Source organism: Rhipicephalus sanguineus, chromosome 1, assembly GCF_013339695.2.
Source record: "Rhipicephalus sanguineus isolate Rsan-2018 chromosome 1, BIME_Rsan_1.4, whole genome shotgun sequence".
Taxonomy (NCBI): domain Eukaryota; kingdom Metazoa; phylum Arthropoda; class Arachnida; order Ixodida; family Ixodidae; genus Rhipicephalus; species Rhipicephalus sanguineus.
The window spans coordinates 212791901-212810907 of NC_051176.1; the positions used below are offsets into that span (position 1 = coordinate 212791901).

Genomic DNA, 19007 nt, shown 5'->3' on the forward strand with positions numbered 1-19007 from the left:
GAACCCGGAGGCAGTGCAACACCACATAAGGTGCAGAAAGATTCAGTGGAGCAGTGTGCGTTTTGTACGTGTTTCGCCATGTCAGTCGAGTCTTGGCACTACATTGGCGTGATTGTGCGTGGCAAGTATGGATCGACAGTGCACTGTGAGAATGCCCGAGGAGCAGCATGCTTATGAAGAACACCAACAAGGGCAGTGGAATAGCTCCAACTTTGTAAAAACATGAGCGAATGCTTCTTATGGGATACACATGTTAAATAAAGGATAATATAACTTTACATGCAGCATAAGATCCTTAACAAACATGTAACAGCAAGGACTGATAAACAACATCATTTTTTATATTGATGGCTTTTTCAGCAATTTTGCTGCTGCCAACAATGCCTGCCTCAGGAACTTGTATGCACGAAGTTGACCGAAGCAAGTACATCTCTTATCCTTTCACTGTAAAACATTGCTAGTAGAAGACTCAAATAGCGTTGAGCAGAACTTTTTCACAGACTTTCATAAAATTTGTGAAGAAGTTGAAACAATAAAATGCAAGAATGAAAGACAACACTGAAACGAGGCAACGTGACATGACAAAAGACCTCAATAAAAGATCAGATTTGCATATCACAAATGGTTGATCGCCGACAAGTCCACGATCAAGAGAGCATCAGTTATTGGAAAAAAGCACATACAAGTACGCATGTGACCAGCGAACCATTGGGGGCCTATTTGTGTACACCCAGATTTCTGTAAGCTCACCAGTGCAGGGTTTTTCGCAAACCAAGCCGCCACTGCCACTGAAATCTGTAACTCATAGACGCTTTGCTTAAAAAGCTATCAGCCCAGTATTATCTAGTCACTGCTAATAAACATTACCATGATATTGATAAAGGTTGCTGTAACAGGCTTTGCTAAGATATGTACTCCAAGCAGAAATGTATGATGACAATGGATGTCATACTACAAAGAGAAAGACCAACTTAAGTTATGTAAATATCTGTACTCGTTATTTCTCAATAATTAACCAAAATATAATGCACTCCATTGTCACCCCATCGCCTAGTGTGTGAAAATAATATTTTTTGCAAAAACAAGTAAGGTTTTCAAATCCCACAGGAACACAGAAATGTGCACCTTAGTCAAGTAGCCAAAGTATTTAGTAGAAGTAATGCTAAAAGAGCCTGTTGCATGTGCAGCCTCCAAGGTATAACACATTTGTTTTATCTACCTTCAATAAATTTAAAATACAGATGCCTTCTGTCATCACTAATCACATATCAATGAACTTACTTTCTTGAGGACTCCACCATCTTTTGTGAGGGGCTGCATAGATGAAGCCATCCTCTCAAATGGAAGGGTTATTTCAGAGTTTGGATCTACTTCATCTTCCCCTCCACCCAGCAAGTCAAGGCGCAGATTTTCCATAAGTTTAGCAGGTTCGAAAGCTGACTTTTGTTCTTCTTCCTTGTCTTCATCTGTTGACTCTGGCTGAATTTCAAATACTGTTCCATGCTGCACCTTCCTGTGGAAAGAGTGGTTCACTGCTACGTTACTCCTCACTTGTTCAGAGTTTGTTCTGCATTTCCAGCCACATGTAAACAACACCCAATAAGAACACTGACTATAGACCGAGACAGATGTGCAAGCAACTGTAAAAAGTAGCAAGCTGAGCTGCATCCAGATAGGGTCCTGAAACCGGGAATGAAAGCATGGGTGGGACACTTTTCTGCAGAAATGCATTAACAGACAATCACATCCTAACTCGAATCTATAAGTGTGCAAATATAAATCAAAATATTCAATAGTGGTGTTCGCAATTTCTCATGCCATATCTCACTTGACAACTTATAACAAAAGCATGTGCTGGTTTAATTCCCAAGGTGAGTAGTAAGATAACATACATTCATTCATTCATTCATTCATTCATACAAATAGAGTTACTTAGGGGACCAGCATAAAGGCTTGAAGCTTTATTCAGCACTCATACCCACTCAACCCATTTACGCAATATTGAATATCGAATGAAGTGAAATAAACTTCAACAAGGAAAAATATGTGAATAACTACTAGAAATACAATCTCTTTCAGTAAAAAAAGAAATGCAAATTGTTCATATATGGTAAACAATGTAACTGAAGATAACACCATGCACAACTTTGGACTACAAGGCAAAGCCACTCTGTGAAACAGATTCAATAAATTTTATCAAAGAAACAAATGTGGCATGAAATAAACTTTGGGTTGATCACTTTTAAAACTTTTAAAACTTGTTTATCAACTGAGTGATTATTTAACAATGTTGGTATAGGTGTGGAATTTTATACTATTAAATTCCAAGCAAGTGCCTCCCCTCAGCAAGTTGAAATTACTGGCAAAGTGAAGGGGGGCACTTTCCCGGAACAGCACCAAAATTCAATATGGCGGTGGCAAAGCTTTCCCGTCAGAAAAAAAAAAAAAAAACAGTGCACATTGACTTTCTCAGAAATCTTTTCGCTCTCGTTCCTGGCACAGTGCATTACGATGGCTCACAAACATAAGAAACACAAACGTAACGCAATGCATTGTAACGGAGGCACGACACGTAAGCACCTCCGATGATGAGCCAACGCATCAGCTCTAAGCAGCACACACAGATCTCGGAGGCCTTACTTTTGCTGACTACGTTGTCATAGGTACCATACCGGAATAGAGATCTCGAAGGCCATGCTTTTGCTCACGAGACCCTGAAAAATAGTCATGGGTGTCTTGTGCCAAGTTTGGGGTGCGATCACTATGAGACAGAAAAAAATCTAATTTCAATGTTAAATTTCAGGAGTGGGCACTAGGAGATCGGACTGCTAAGTAGGATTGAATGGGATTCAATCAGGCCAGTGTTGCATGGACGCGCGGTGCATGATCGGGTTGCAGAGCTGGAGGGGGAGGGCGCTCTCCCGGAACGGCATGGAAATTTGAAATTAGTGGTGGAATTGGAGGGGCACTTCCACGGGCGGAGGCGCTTGCTCAGAATTTTATGGTAAGGGAGTTTTTGCGTGTCACAGTGCAAGGCATACATTTTGTGAATGCTTCACAAATTGTTGTTTTGATCATCCCAGATGTATTTCTAAAAAAATTAAATTAAATTTTATTTGGCAGTATATGAACACAGCTAATTTACGAATGTCAATTATTTGTAGTACACGTTTTGCTGGATAAGAGCAAAATGAGACAACAAATTTCAAAGCTTTTTCTCCTGCTTTTCTTCTTTTTGGCAGTAGACGTATGTAAGGTTAGTTTTGTGGTGGACCCGCACACAAGAAGGCACTATTGGAGGTGTAGAGAAACTGATATAATAAGCACATCTTTCTAGTTGTATCAGGAACTGTTCCATATTTTATTTTGAAACTTTGCGAATCGATAAGAAGGCTTTTGGCCTTCACTTTGTATAATACTGTTCCATATTTTATTTTGAAACTTTGCGAATCGATAAGAAAGCTTTTGGCCTTCACTTTGTATAATTTTTACCCCATAGCTTTTCCTAATTTTTTGTATTAAGTACCAAATTTTACACTGGGGTGTAAAACGAAATGTACCTTTTCTCAGAAACAAAGAACAGTATGACCATGAAATTTCGCATGCTAATTCCACATAGTAGTGGCATTAATCCCTAGCTAAAAGAATGGATTCCTACATTTATCTCAAAGGAAAAAAAAATATTGTCCTCACTTGTTAGATGCCGTAAGAGAGACTTGCCCATTAAATATATTTTTTAATTAATTATAGCTCACACATTTTTTTTTCAAAATTTTAGGTTCAAATTATTTGGAAGGGATTTAAGTATAATCTGATAAAATTTCAGGGCAATCAGTCAGATAGTTTTAAAGAAAAAGTACATCAAGTTAAGATAATTTTAAAAAAAGCTGATCGTGAGAAAAAAAAAGTCAGTTTCGCCGCAACGGCGAAGCAATGATTGCGATAGCAATAAATTGTAATGTAACGCGAAGAACGGAAAGCAGCTCGAAATTGCCAGCGCATCGCTCGAGCCCAAAGGACGCACGAAAAGAACGCACACAGGACGAGCGCGAACTAATGTGTCACAACTCGGCACTTGAAACTCACTGCTCAAACATAAAGCAGGACGCACGAAACAAACGAACAGGTACACACAAGACGAGCGCGAACTAATTGTCACAGTTGTTACTTATTTCTGTTTGAACAGCGCGCTCCTTTCGCAAACGCGGCCGCTGCAGCGAGCGAAGCGAAGCACCCCACCGGCCGCCCCTTCTTTCCTTGAGATAAGCGCACGAAAGTGACGACGCCCTGTAAAGCGAACAGAAACAGCGTTCGCAGGGGCGGGGCGACGATCTTTAAAGCGCGCAACACGCGCGCACTTCGCGCCATCTATGTGGCCACTAAGAAAGCATGCTGAATTACATGGTGTATATAAATAGCTCGCCGTTAGCAGGCTGAGAGACATTGCTGTCGTGGCCTATCGTCTAACGCGGCGGGCTGCAAAGCGAGAGGTTGCCCGTTCGATTCCGCGCGTCGGAAAGAATTTCTTAATTATTTTTCTTTGTGGCCTTTCTATATATATATATACATACTTATACATATACAGTGAATGACGGCGATGGGGATGGACATTTTCCAGCTGAGACTGTCCATATAATTGCTATCGCAATAAAACGCACTTCTACTTTTAAAAACATGCGCAGAAAGTGCTCGCAGACTAAAGCAATGGCTATGCTACAAAAGCATCCCTAGTGGGTCAATTTGCAATCAAAGCTAATGAAAATTGCAAGAATTGAATATATTTAACCGATCTAGCCATATTTGTTATAAAAAAATACATAGATGCAGAAACAATGATGGAAAACAACATGTGAACAAGCTCTCGCAACCATCAGCAGGCGTGGCTTTTGGTGCCAATTTTAAATGTCTTCGAGTGGTCCTATGCACTCACCAATGCACGATTTGACTCCTCAGCATGTGTATTACTTTTTTCAAATAAGATCAAAAAATCGCTTTTTTTGGTCAATTTGAAGTGGCATAACATGCAAATTATTCTGATAGAATGGAGAGGCTCATCCAGAGGCAACTGCGCACAGATCAGTCAAGAACTTCATGTAAGGTAATGCAGTCAATGGGTTGCCTCTCACGGAAGGCCAGGGGCCACAGGTGGCCTGCAGGCAGATTTTTAGTGTGAACCATGGCCGACTTTGTACTTCTGTGGCATGATGGTACAGCAATTGATGCATAGCGATATGATGAGAAAACCAAAATTTTGTTGCTGAACATGATGCCCCACATGAGCACACAGGGCCACACATACATGGACAAAATTTGTGGGTGTGAGAAAACATTAGAAAAAAGGCATATAAAGGTGTGCTATATATCAATAAATGTAATCGATGAATTACTGGGAGACATCAAGGCTGCATTATTGCCAAAGCGTTTATAAATAAATCAAACATGCCCTTCATTATTATGTTTCGATGGAATGACAGAAGAAAGCGGCACCAGCAAATTGAATTGTTTCTTTTTCGAATTATCTCTATTTTTTCTACGTGGTAATAGTTACAAGCACACTTATATAAGAACACTTCTAGTCTATTTTTATGGTGAAAACAGCAACATTTGGCCAACTAATACAAGGAATAACAGTAATAGAATTTCTAACATAGATAATTACAAAGCGACCCGTGTCCAGTATTTAGTGACGCATTCACTTTGATGCGACATTAAAGGCATGCCGAGAACAGCAACAAGTGCAATTACAAAAACAGAACAAATAATAATAAAAAAGAATGTCTCAGTAAAAACAAGAGTTGCAAGGTTGTGGCACAACAGCCCACTAATAGTCATTACTGACAACCACACATCGTGCTAGTTGTAGACAAATAACTTATCTAAGCCGTCAGGGTCGATTAATCCCTCGTCTACAAGAACACGACTTTTAACATCCCCTAAAAATTGGTGCAAATTTGGGGCTTTGTATCACAACTAAGACAGAGTTATAAAATAGAGTGTCTATTCCCCCAGCAGCTGGAAGAATTTCTGAAAATAACTTATCCTGTCAGTCACCTAGTGGTTTTTGGAAGTGGTATGACAAACTGCCCGGAATACATCCCGTGTCCTGGCTAGCCATGGAGGAAGGAAAGGTTAGGAAAGGCCTTGCCAAACCTACTTCATTGCAGTCTTTACTTTTTCACAATGAATTACTGGGGCTAGTGGGCCAAACGTACACGTTTACGCAGCAACCGGGCCGGAGAAGCTCCGGTTGCTTTGGGCTTCCGAAAATGAGAAAACTGTTTTTGCAACACGCTTTTCTCACAGCACATTTTGTTTAATGGTGTATTCGGATAGTAGCTCTGGTCCTCTGGCTCAGAGTCGGCAGATCCGAGTGTAGCTCCCAATCTGAGTGGGAGGCGCAGTGTACCAACCAAATGCATCAGTGATCTCGAAGCAGCGCCTGCAGCACTACTGCGTGGGCAGCACGGGAAGCCACTATGCAAAGACACATTAGTGCACAACGTCGACAAATGGCGACGTCCAGCTCTGAAGTATGTCAACGCAGCGACAGCTCCGCAAACTTGTTTGCATCAATTTGGTGATCATCATCGTCGTCATCTGAGCTGCTACCTTTAGGGCCTTCGGTTGAGAGGTGCTGTAAAAGCAGCACTGATGACTTTCGTGCCTTTAGTAGCTGCCTTCGCTTTAACATCGTGCAGTAAAGCCAGGTTGAATGCATGAAAACAGCACGGACACAATCCAACAAACCTGCACAATGTTCCGAAAAATGTTTGACTACGAAACTCCCAAAGGTATAAATTCTAAATAAATGTCCGCTGGCACTGTCACCTGTCAACAACCGTGGCAACAACGACGTTTAGTGTCATGTGACATGTGCTCTCAGCCAGATCGTGCTGTGTCTGCAGTGTGGTGTGTGAACTTTAAAATCGCATTTTGAATATGTGAGATGCGAGTGCGAACATCAGCATGCCAGCGAGCAACCCATGCTCTTTCTCATGCAATCAAAGCATGGGTCTTCACAATCTTCCTCAACAGGCCGTGAAAATATGTGGGGCCATATTTGTTTCATTAACATTTTAAAAAGTTTCATAGGTCTCGTTTTGACGTGCAGCAGCAGTGTTCACTTTCAGCGGATTGTCGCACTGAAAGTTCCAGCCTTGCACCCATCTGCCACGGGCAAACTAATTGGAGAAGCAAAAGAAGATGGCCCATGAAGATTGCTGCACTTCCCGCTTCAAAAAATGTGCCGTCAGGGCACCTATCGTTTTCCTCTATGTGGCTAGCAATTTATTTGTCTGCAAGCACCATTTTTTATTTCGATTTTCATAGCATGCAGCCAAACAGTCGAGCTTATGATTGCAAGGGCCGAAATTAGATTCTTACAACTAGTGCTGTAGGAAGGCATATGTAATTGGCAAAGGGAGGCCTCAGGAGCGCACCAGGAGATTATACAAAAGTCGGCAGCACAGTATCTGCAAGCACCTAGGGAGCAGACAGGTGTTCAAAACTTGAACCAGGGTGGGGAGTTGGATTGGGGCCACGGATTGTAAGAGTGAGATTGGGAGTGTTTGGATTGGGAACACCCCCTGGGAACTTGCCAAGGGGGGTTCGCATACAAAATTGGCTATCCACAGTAGTCGACAGTCAATTTTGTGCACCCTTGGCAAGTTGAAGAAGCCCCAACTCATGAAACAGCCCATGTACCAGCCTACTGGCATAGACGGTTTTGCTGTTTGTAAACAAAACTGTGTATGCCTGAACGGTGCACCCCAGGAAACTTCTGGTATGAGACTTCCGGTATTGTTTACTCAATGGGCCCGGCGGTGTCACCGTGGTGCATCTGTTTTTGCTGGTCAGTTATTTCTGGCACTTTCTCCCAGACATGTTTAGAGCAATGTATAGCAACTACACCTGAAAGGACACAATGGTGCAGAGAATGAAGCATTGCATTTAGTGAATGTGAGCTCAAATCTGCTGCCTAAAACGGGCCAGTAGCTGCGTTCAACAGCACTGTTGCAGTACGCTGCATAAGAATAAACCGCTTCTTACTGTGCCAGTGTCATATACTGGGCACTTTCGATAGTGTCCAGCGTGACTGGGATAATGCATAGCATACTCATTATGTTAAGCCGCCAGGCTGGCTGGGTTGCTGCGGTGCTCTCATGAGCGCATTACAGATGCATCGGATGCATCTGACCTTCATTGTAGTATGTTTACATTTAAAGCCTTTGTTAAAAAGCAAAGATTTGTCAACTTGGCTGCAACGATGACCATTGACAACAAGATTAGCACATCCTCGCACTGTCTGACCACGCAGGTTTTGCAGGTGACATGTATATAGTTCGCAGCTACGCGAATGCACTCACCAGCATTGCTCTCCATCAATAATAAATGTAACTGCCTTTCATTAATTGATAACAAACAGTAACCGCGGGCCCCGCCATAACCGCGCCATGTTCTGCATGGCGGCAGATTTTGAGTGCGGCCGCATACGTGTCACAAGCACTGCTTCGGACAGTGAACATTAAGAACAGTGGCCACAAGAAGAAAGAAGTTTCCAACGAATTTTCAGCCTCAGGCATCTTTGGCATTCGAGAAGGCACTGTGAGCTGGCATGGGCAGATGACAGCAGCTTCCACAGAACATGGATAGGAAAATGTGTTTGTAATTGGATGCTTTGGACTAACACCTCAGCATCACATCAGTGCCGCTAGAGTATGCATTAGGCTTAGTTGGTTTGAATAAAGTGGACAGAGCATCCACGCAAGTTTTTCATGTAAGTCAAGTTGTCGTTCTTGATCAGCCGCAATCCGGGTGCTCTTTCGGGAAAGTGAATGTTCTCACCATTGCTAATTCGACAAATAAGCCTTGAAGAAACATGATTAAATAAGAGAAGCGCATTTTAATTAGTGCGCGCCTACCACATAGAGCAACCTAACACTACACAGAAATGCCTGAATATCAAGCGCTTCGTTGAAATTACTTTAACCACAAAAAGATCACAAAACAAGCAGTGGCAGCCCAGCAAAGCATACGACAACACGCATAACCAGATGTTTCCTAGGGCGCATTCCCGGTGAAAGTGCAATGTTACCAGAGAATGGCAAGCACTGGTGAAACCGTCTATAACTGGTACCTTTAGCATACTAAATGGGGTTTCCTTAGTATGCTAAATAATGCTTAGTAGCACCACTTAGTATGCTAAATAATGGCACATTGTTTACTGAGTGCTAAAAACTGTGCTTTGTGGAAGTATTTATTGCAAACAAGGTTGTCGTGCATGGAAGATGCCCAGCTGCTTACCAATAGCAAATATTTCTGTGAGCTATAGGTGATGTCATTTTACAAAATTATTTTCGAAAATTCTCCCAGCTTCCAGGAGAATAGCCTACATTGACCCACATAGAGCCCAGATATCAAGAACAATAAATTTACCTTGTTTTTGCTTTATTATATGCAAAAAAGAACATTTTCATTTCTACAGCTACTTTCAAGAACATTGTACAGCGTTTGAGGGTCACAAATTGCAAGGCATACAAAAGGCAAAGACCCCATATTGCAGTTTGTTCTTAGATACTTGCATTCTACATATCCTTTTGCATATACCAGCAAATTGGGTCACAATTTCCGCCAATTTTCCTAAAGAGCATTTTGTGAAACCATTCGACACTGTTCTCGAAAATAGCAGTTGAGGTTAAAAAGTTATTCTCTGCAAAGACAATCGTGCTCAATATTACACATGGCCGAACGAGCTTCAAGATCACGGATGGCTTCCTCTTGCCCTTATTTCCACAACCACACGCTATAGAGATGTCAGACTCTTGAGTTTCGAAAACGCGTAGCGCCATCTGTCGGAACAGTATTGGATAGTGCAACGTCAGACTCCCTTGCAGTTTGCTATGGAACCAGGTGCAACTAGCGGGTGCAAAACGATTTAGCTTGATATTGCGTGTTTTGCGTATTTAATGCTCCGATGGAGAGCTATGAATTTCTCTCCACTAGTCGGACGCGCCACCGAACTGCCATGAAGTGTTTGTTGGATCACTTGCCAGAACGATGGTGAAAACAAAAGCAGACACAACAGCTCCGTGAGCTACAAAGAAATGCCACAATCGACATTACTGTTGCGTTGTAAATTGACACGGATGTGAAGGACTGAATAACAACGTTCAGTTTTACCAATTTCCATAGCTCTTGTGTGAAGCAGAAAGGTAAAGAACGCTGGATACAGGCAGTTGAACATTTCGGGTAAGCGAATTACTCGTATTCTCCACAGCTGGTCGCGTGAGAAAGTGTGACAACGTGGCTCTGCTGTTATTGTTTAATGTAGCCCTGGCGGAGAACTGTGGTAACCTTGACTATGAAGCTTAGCAGAGTCTCTGATCATGGTGCGTTCCATGTAACATGTAGTGAGCAGCTAGAGGTAGACTGAAGACACGTAATAAACATCACGTACACCGCTACCTCCCATAATCTGAATTGGTCGTCACCGCACAGCATCACGCACGTACTTCTTGAAGGCCCAGTGTTCCGGTTTTAAGGTGACGGTACCACCGTCGCCATCTTGCGAGTAGTTTCTGCTTGAGTCACCAGAAGACGCCACTAAGTCACGTTTGGAAAAAAAGGGAGGAAAATGCACTCTCCGCCGTCGTAGCATGCGGCGGCGAAGGGCATGTTCCTGCTGCAACTAATCCATTCTTTTCGGGGTACCGCTGCTTCCATTATCTCCTTTGAAACGTTTCAAATGTGCGTGACGCCCCCCCTCCCCCCCCACTCCCCAACAGCAACAAAAAAAGGCACAGACCCGAGAGCCTTTGTACTCCCGTGCAACTGTCCAGAAAAGAGGTGCCTCTCTCTCTCCTGGTAACGTATAACTATTCACAATAGAACGATTAGGCGCTGAGCTGCGCTGCCGCAAGGGTTGCTGGAAATAATGGTTTGGTTTCTGAACCGACTCTTTCTCTCCCTCGCTAAAAAAGAGTGGAAGACCGTTCGTTTGTGCAGTAACTTCTCGAGGAAGTTCTGCAGTGGTCCTGAACACCGGCAGTGTTGGGTCACGTGGAACAGCCCCGACCTTGTGCACGTGCATAGTAATTATAGATTTCTCCACTGTCACCAGCTTTGGATCGACTGTAAATATAGTGTAGGTGTCGCACATGGTCCGCTTGATACTTATGTCGCTACATTCAGAAGCTACCCAGAAAGCTCCCTTCCGCTACTTACTGGCTATCATTACACAAAGCCCCCTTTTCGTGCCTTGCAATAAGCCAAAAATGGTGATATTATATGCATGAACGAAAATAAGACGTCACATGTTCTAGGTGAGCAAAAGGATTATCTGCTAAATTTAGTTTTGCTAGAGGTTATTAGTTGAATAGCATAAATTGTGCGCGTGTTGTCTATTTCACGCAGTCCAAGCTTTATTCCCGTGTTTCCAAACTTCGGTAGGCGTCGGGACGCGTCCCGTTCGTTTTGCTGCGCGCGGCTGGGAACGCTAGAGTTCACGCAGCCATCCGCACTTTTCGCTGCAGTCGGGGAAATATGGCTCGCTAACTGACGGCTTGCAAAATAGTTACTGCGCATATGCGAGCAAGCTTGTTTTCCACACGAAAGCATCAACCACAGACTAGCAGACGAATATTTTTTTCCCATTTACCACTAACCCCTGTCTTTCCTTTCTTTCGTTTTCCCCTTTCTCTCAGTGGAAGAGGAAACTTACAATGAGGCGTGACATTCCTGAAGAAGCCTTGGTGCTGATCCTGCACCTTCGTATGAATGCGGGGGGGTCAACACGCTTAGAGGAGAAAAGCAGTCAGGGAAGACGTTTTACAGGTGTTTGCAAAGTGGGCGCCAGATGCAACACCCTCTACGACGGAGTTGCTTTGTCGGCACTTTAGGAAAACGGGAGACAGCATGAACGAATGGATTCGCAGCGCGCCGTTGAGTACACGAGCGCATAGCAATGGGCATTTCTGAGAACGCGTCCTCCACTCCCGTCGTAGTGTGATGACGTCAATTGAGGCCTCATCTAGTCTAGAGGGTGTTGGCCAGGGGTCGCTCACTATTTTGCAGTGTCAATGGGCCTTTTTCAGGTCCGAACAGCGCCTCCAGCGGAGATCACCGAAATCGAAACTGGGGGTCCGTGGCCTCTGCGCACCGGTAAAAAAATCTCATGGGTCTGGTATTTTTCGGGATAATTTGCAAACGACGCCAGGTGCCCCTCAGTTCGCAACTGCCTCTCAGTTCACACCTGTCGCCGCCCGTGCAACGTTTGGCCCAGTGACCCCCCAAAAACATGGCGCGCGTCAAGTCACCACCACTTCGCATGCGCAGACTAGTCTCCAGAAAAAGTCTATTGTTATCCTATCGTTCAACCGGCGTCACGTGAGATGTCAAACACACATACACTGCCAAACAATCGTCACCGCCCTGCGAGGGGAAAGCAGGCTTCCAGGTAATGTCCTACGACCCTCAAAAATATGAGGAGGCAAGGTCAAGTTCTTTTTGTACTTCAAAAACACTTCTACAGTCACCTGAGTACAAAGGCGAGCAACCAAGCAATTCCTGGAATCCTCGGCACAATAGCCTAACCTGCTGGCTATGCATTCATGATGCACAGGGCAACACGCTTTCTTCCCTTCTTTTTTTCTCTTTCCCACTCTTTCTTTTTCAGCAGCCTCATGGCGTTACATTGTGCATTGAAGACGTGGCGAGTAGATTTAGCCTCTGAAGTCTGGAGAAATAACCCATCCGTGTTTTGGCGGCTTAATAATGATTAGACGCGCCACTTTTGACGAACATCCGAACTGACGCGAAACAATTTGATGTTTTTTTTCAGAGATGGCGCCACCGCCAAAAAAATGTTTGCGAGATTTATTATTTCTAGAAAATCTTTTGTTTCAAGCACCGCTTCGTAAAGTTAGTGAGCACTGGTGATTACAAGACACTACATGGTCCTTCTAATGTGCAATAGTTGTTGTGAATTAGCCTACAAAAGGAAAAAAAAAAGGAAATTTGCACGAACCTGGCAAGCAGAAAAATGAGCTGAATTCACTCCTGTCCTACAAATTTTCTAATTAACTTACGACAATTTTCTCTTCATAGAAACCTAGGGAAAGGCTTGCTGCTTGAATATTGAAAATTTCGGAGTTTCAGCTTGGATAGTTTTGTCCCTTCGTCGGTAATGCCTGACCAAGTAGAGGCATAAATTGCTGAATTGAAGTAGTAATAATTCAATAACTGTTCGTCAGAACACAAAACAACTTCGCGTAGACATAAAGTACATCGTAGCCTGGAAACCCATTCAATATTGTTGTTCTACACCGAACAGAAAAAAAGTTATTTACTCATAAACTTTCAATATTTTGCCCATATTTATTGGAGCGTGCATCAATTTTTAATTGGTTTACTGGCAATATCTCTTCATAGAAACCTTGCATAACGCTTCGTTAAAAGGCTCTGCAAATTTCATTTCGTTATGTTGAACAGTTTTGCTGCACTGGCAGTACAACGGAGGCTTGTACAGCAAAAATGCTGTTTTTCCCTCACACTGTTTTCATTTCCATGAACTAACGCTCCAGACTATGCGACAATACTAGCTATCGTTAGAAAGCGGAGAACGTAAGCTTTCTAATGCGATGCAACTCATATTCATCCATTGAGCAGAGCAAGCACAGTGAGCCAGTAAACAACGACTAAAATGTCGAGTGCTTGCCACTGGAGTGGGACCGCCACCTTAACTAGGAAATACTGACACATGTGTCACACACGTAAATCGCAAAATGTTAGTCATCACCACCTTCAGGTTTGTTTTGCCTGCGGTTGTATCCTGCGAAAGCCGTCATGCATGTATCCCCATATTCAGAATATACAAATGGAAGACAACCGTCTACAGAACATTCGAAGATGCACTTCCTGTGCACTTAATGCACAGGAAGCGAGAGCTAGAGGGAGAATGCAAATGAAAAGGCGAAAAATCACCGGGGCCATTCGTCCCTGATAAAGCGAGCTTTGTGCCCCTGATCGTAAGATACATAGCTAACTAAATTGATCATATATGTACTTAATCGCTTTTGACATTCTGTAGATACCAAAATTTAACGCATTTACGCGCTACAGAACGGACATCGGAGGGCTTGCCTCGAACTCAATGTCGTGTGATGCTTGCTTGTACTTGCATATTGCGGCATGCCGAAATAACTGAAACTTGTTTTGCACTGTACCCACAGTTCGCTTTGATGAGCTTCCCATTTTTCTGCAGCGTGGACTGGCGAAAGAAGCTTTCCAGGTTCTTGATTTTCAGGCAACCGCGCCTCGACACAAACGAAAGAGGGGTTTCTATTGTGGCCTATGCACATTCGCTTGCGGACGGCTCTCTTTGCACTATCCAGTTAGGGCCAGGGCTGCGATGAGGGCGCCGGTGGCGGTGTTTTTCGCAGCGCCGCCTGGGCAGAGTCTGACGTCTAGTCTTACTTCTGGGTGATGCCGAAGTTGCTAGTAAGGGGAACTGGTAGCCATGCTCAATCTTGAAGCTCGTTCGGCCACGCGTTCCCGTGCTGTTAATCAACAGTATCAAGCAAAATACAACTCACTCGTATGTCAACGGCTCTTTCAAGACGGAGCGGACATATTCCAGCTCTACCTCCTCTGTTATCTCTTTCTCCATGACAGAGTGCCTGGATAACAAAACACACGCTACGAGATAAATAGCGCATCACATGCCAATGTGTACTTACATTGACATGCCAATGTGTAGAAAGCAGAAATCACTAACGACAGTTCACGCAAGTTCATCTTATAACGTAACAGCCAAACTACGTAAATATTAACGGTGCCATGTCATATCATGCACAACACACACATATCAACAGAAGCACAATGTAGCACTTGCTGTCATCCGTGTTTAGGTAGCCAGGGTGAGGCCCATAAGCAATCGACGCTGGCCTGCTATCGCTTGTAAGAAGGCGACACTAGTTCCAGCACTTGCTAATTCGACAAATAAGCCTTGAAGAAACATGATTAAATAAAAGAAGCGCATTTTAATTAGCGCGCACCTAATACGCATGTCGAATAACATGCTCAGCGCCCGACAAGAAAGCTTGTTGGCATAAAAATGTCCGAAAAAGTCGTTATAAAACAAATGACAGGTATCCGTTTTTTTATACGCAGTGATGTTACGGATACTATCTAAGTTAAATTAACATTTACTTACCTTGCACGTCAACCAAAGTAAGCGCGCTTGGCACACGTGCGACAGACTGCAGCCAAACAATATCGCAGGACAGCAGACAACCGCAGGACAGAACGCCCTTCGCATGAGGCTTCTGCGGTGAACTGCCGCGCTATGGCGCTGCCATAGCCAACAGCGCGCATCAAGTCACCATGTAAATAAGGTCTCTGCAAATTTTTCATTGCATGATATGGGCCGATATGGGCCTTGTTGACGATTACCGGCTTTGGCTTCTCACAGTGCTACGTTCCTTATTGAACACCGTTTTCACTCGCAAGCGAAGCTCGCTTGTACACCATCTTCCTCCATGTACACCATAGCTAGCTCTCCATCGAAGCGGCATGCACCTGGCGGTGCATTTTTTTTTTTTGTTCTCAGTACTTTAATCGTCCGAATTTTTAATAATGATTGTTGGGGTTTTACGTCCTAAAACTACCATACGATTATGAGGGACGGGGCTCCGGAATTCTCGACCACCTGGGGTTCTTTTACACGGGTCTCTAAACATTTTCGCCTCAATCGAAAATGCGGTCGCCGCGGCCGGGATTCGATCCCGCGACCTTCGGATCTGCAGTCGAGCACCATAACCACTAGACCAACGCGGCGCGGATCGTCTGCTCGCATCTCCTGACTTTGTAGTTTTATATTTTAATCACCGTAATCTGATTTCGTCTAGGTGCTTAAATAATGCAGTGGTTTTTCTTCTCTTTTTTTTTATGTGGAATGTTAAACAAAGTAATTATCTTAACTACAGCGATTTTTTTTTAATCAAGAAATGGCCTTTTTTTTTAACTATTTTCAAATTTCAATGTTTATGGTAAACCACAAATGTTTCAACGCAATTTTAAAATATAACAGTACGTGCTTAAGCCACAAGAACTGTCTCCAAAGAAAGTGCAAATATACAGTCAATATTATTCCCAGTTTTATTATTCAGTTTAACTTATGTTTGCAAGTTGTTTTTTTCTCAAACCCTAGTAGCATGCAACGTTGCCACAACATTGAAGCAACTTTTTCAAAGTTGCGGCAACGTTGTGTCAACATTTGGTGCTACTGGGGAAGGTCCTGAATTCCGCAGCAAAGTGTTATAAAATACTCATCAGGTTGCATTTCACTTGTTATAGTGATCAGCAAGAAAGTGTACTTTTTTTTTGCTAAGTGCGCACAATTTCAGAAATTGTGAGATTTACGAAAAAGTATTTCCGGTGGCCGAAATTTGTATATTTTTAGGCAAACATTCTTTTTTCTTTTCACACGAGTTACTATACCATCACCTAGAGCAGAGATCTCAAACTGACCTCAGTTAGTGGGCCGCAGTCACCAAATTTAGTCATCCCGATGGGCCGGAATGGTGGAGAAGGTAGGGGCGGGGATGGGCAGTTTGGGCAAAATGTCGGCTAACGTTGCCATTTGAAAGAAGGCCTTCCCATATATAATATATGGGGGATTTGACATAAGGTTTCAAGAAACATATCGACACTGATCTCCAGAATGACTGAAGTCTGGCGCCTGTTGTGAAATATATTGAGTTTTTGTTCCACAGTTATGTTCTAACACCTGGTGACCGACCACGGGGTGCCTCACGAAAAAAAATTTGCTTCACACCAGTCACGTCTGTGTAGCTTATGAACATATTTATTAAGAAACAAAAAATAAATACAGGAAAAAGATTAGTCATGTGGGACGGGGCCTGCAAGCGAAAGGAACGCGTGTTGCATGTTTGATGCCCCTGACCTAGAGTAAACTTCATGAAAATCGAGAATAGTGACCAGGACCGTCTGCTCATTGTTATCTGGATTCACCTCGTAGTAATCCCATGAGCGCAGACAGGGATTCAACATCAGAGGAGACAATACAACTGTCGCAGCATTGATGCTATGGGGTGAATCGAGCCTAAATTAAGGCTTGACTTTCACCCTATTTAACACAGAGCAACAGCTACATATTAAAAATAATAAGTCTATATATGCAATATCAAGCATGCTTTTGAGGATCATATCAATTGCATTTTAAATACATGTAATAAAATACTTATAGAAATGAACGGTATAAGTGATTTATTGTAAAAACTGTGCAGTGCTTGTTGGAATAAAAAGCTCATCATTTGGCAATAAGGTTGCCACCTTTTCCCGAAAAAAAAAAAATGGTCCTTCAAGGGGGCGGGGAGAAGGGGGGGTCCCCGGGACAACAGGAGATTAAATCAATGTTGAACAACAGATGCCATGTCTTTGACATGCAGTTCCATTTAATGTAACTGTAACATTGCTTTCCTTCAGCAAAACAAACCTAATGTACAAGTACACAAAGCAGAACACTGAGCTAACTAACTATAGTCTGGCATAAAAATACCCGTGATTGAAATGATGCTTGTACTAAAAGTAAGATTTTGGATATATATATATATATATATATATGGAATCATTGGAATAAAGCATGTTACTGCACGTGTATGTATATCCCACATTTTTGTGGCATATATGCACTGTATACATTTTAACTTTTGTTTGTCTCAGAGCAATACATATATATATATATATATATATATATATATATATATATATATATATATATATATATATATATATATATATATATTGCTCTGAATGCACTGCACTGAAAAAGAACCGCACATACGTTGTCCATAAAAAGCTCTTTGCATCTGAATCCACCAGGCCAGTGACATAATAGAGACAAACAAAAGTTAAAATGTATACAGTGCATATGCCACAAAAATGTGGGATATACATACACGTGCAGTAACATGCTTTATTCCAATGATCGCTACACTTTAAGGGATCTTAAAAAGTGGTTTATACTAACAGCGTAAGAGTGTTGGTGATTGACGAGAAATATTTACCGTCATAGCTGTTCGAACTGATGCTTACAAGTACCCAAGAAATAAAATAATTGCGATATTATGACAAAAAATCCAGCCAATGGTGGCCTGTCTTAGTTAGGGACCGGCAACCGGCCCGCTATCTAAAAAACCAGCCAGGCTGGTCTGAGTCAGTCAGTCAGTCAATGAACTTTATTTATAAATTGTCCTGAGGAGCCGATTCCCCTCAAGAGGGAGGGTCGGCTGCGGGCCGCGCCCACTGAGCCAATCGTTTGGGCCAAATAGCAGTTTACGAGCTTATTTTTGGAACAAAATAGTACAAATTTTGTTTTGGAGGGATTTATAATTAAAGATTATTGTTTATGCGCTCCATATCAGAATCGTTTTTATTTCAACATCAGACTCCGAAAAATACAGATGATGAGGGCCGTGAGCTAAAAGCCACAAAATGGCTTGACGAGGCTCACAGTCCCTTGAACTTGGCACCAACAGAAAGCAACATGGACACAGAGCTGCAAGAATATACTATTGTCCTTCTCCCCTAAAAAATACAGAGAAAAAAAGCAAAAAACGAATCATATGTTACATAAAAGAACACTCGTGATAAATGTAATGCAATTGTACATGAGAAAAGCATCTTAACATACAATTGTTTAAATACAATACATACATAGCACATACAATGTAACCCAGCTGTAATTAAAATCTCAGTAACTCCAAGATACCATTTGCTTTGTCTACAAGCTTATACAAATTGCAGTCCTAAAAAAAATAAGCTTGTATCACCTGCATAAATAATAAAAGTGGCACAATTATCGATGTTCACCAAGTCGTTTACACAAAGATTAAAAAATAGCGGACCCAGGATACTGCCTTGGCGCACGCTGCACGATAATTCTTTAAAACTAGAGGCATAGCCATTAATTTCTACTTTTTGCTGCT

The 19007-nt window shown here is 42.6% G+C and overlaps 2 protein-coding genes across 3 annotated transcripts in view; one reads left to right on the forward strand and one right to left on the reverse strand.

The window, feature by feature from the left end:
• Positions 1–19007, forward strand: part of LOC119407071 (uncharacterized protein C18orf19 homolog B) — a 579856-nt gene that overhangs the window by 116996 nt on the left and 443853 nt on the right. The gene's annotated exons all lie outside the window — the stretch shown is intronic.
• Positions 1–19007, reverse strand: part of LOC119407002 (inactive peptidyl-prolyl cis-trans isomerase FKBP6) — a 208166-nt gene that overhangs the window by 23282 nt on the left and 165877 nt on the right. The window contains exons 1-3 of one of the 2 annotated variants that reach the window (XM_037673828.2): positions 15212–15276; positions 14592–14675; positions 1282–1513 (exon numbers count right to left, since the gene is read on the reverse strand). In XM_037673828.2, the coding sequence (XP_037529756.1) occupies positions 1282–1513; positions 14592–14665 (306 nt within the window). In that variant the 5' untranslated portion in view covers positions 14666–14675; positions 15212–15276. Of the gene's footprint in view, positions 1–1281; positions 1514–14591; positions 14676–15211; positions 15277–19007 lie in introns of those variants that run through there. The other variant, XM_049419242.1, reaches the window with a different exon arrangement.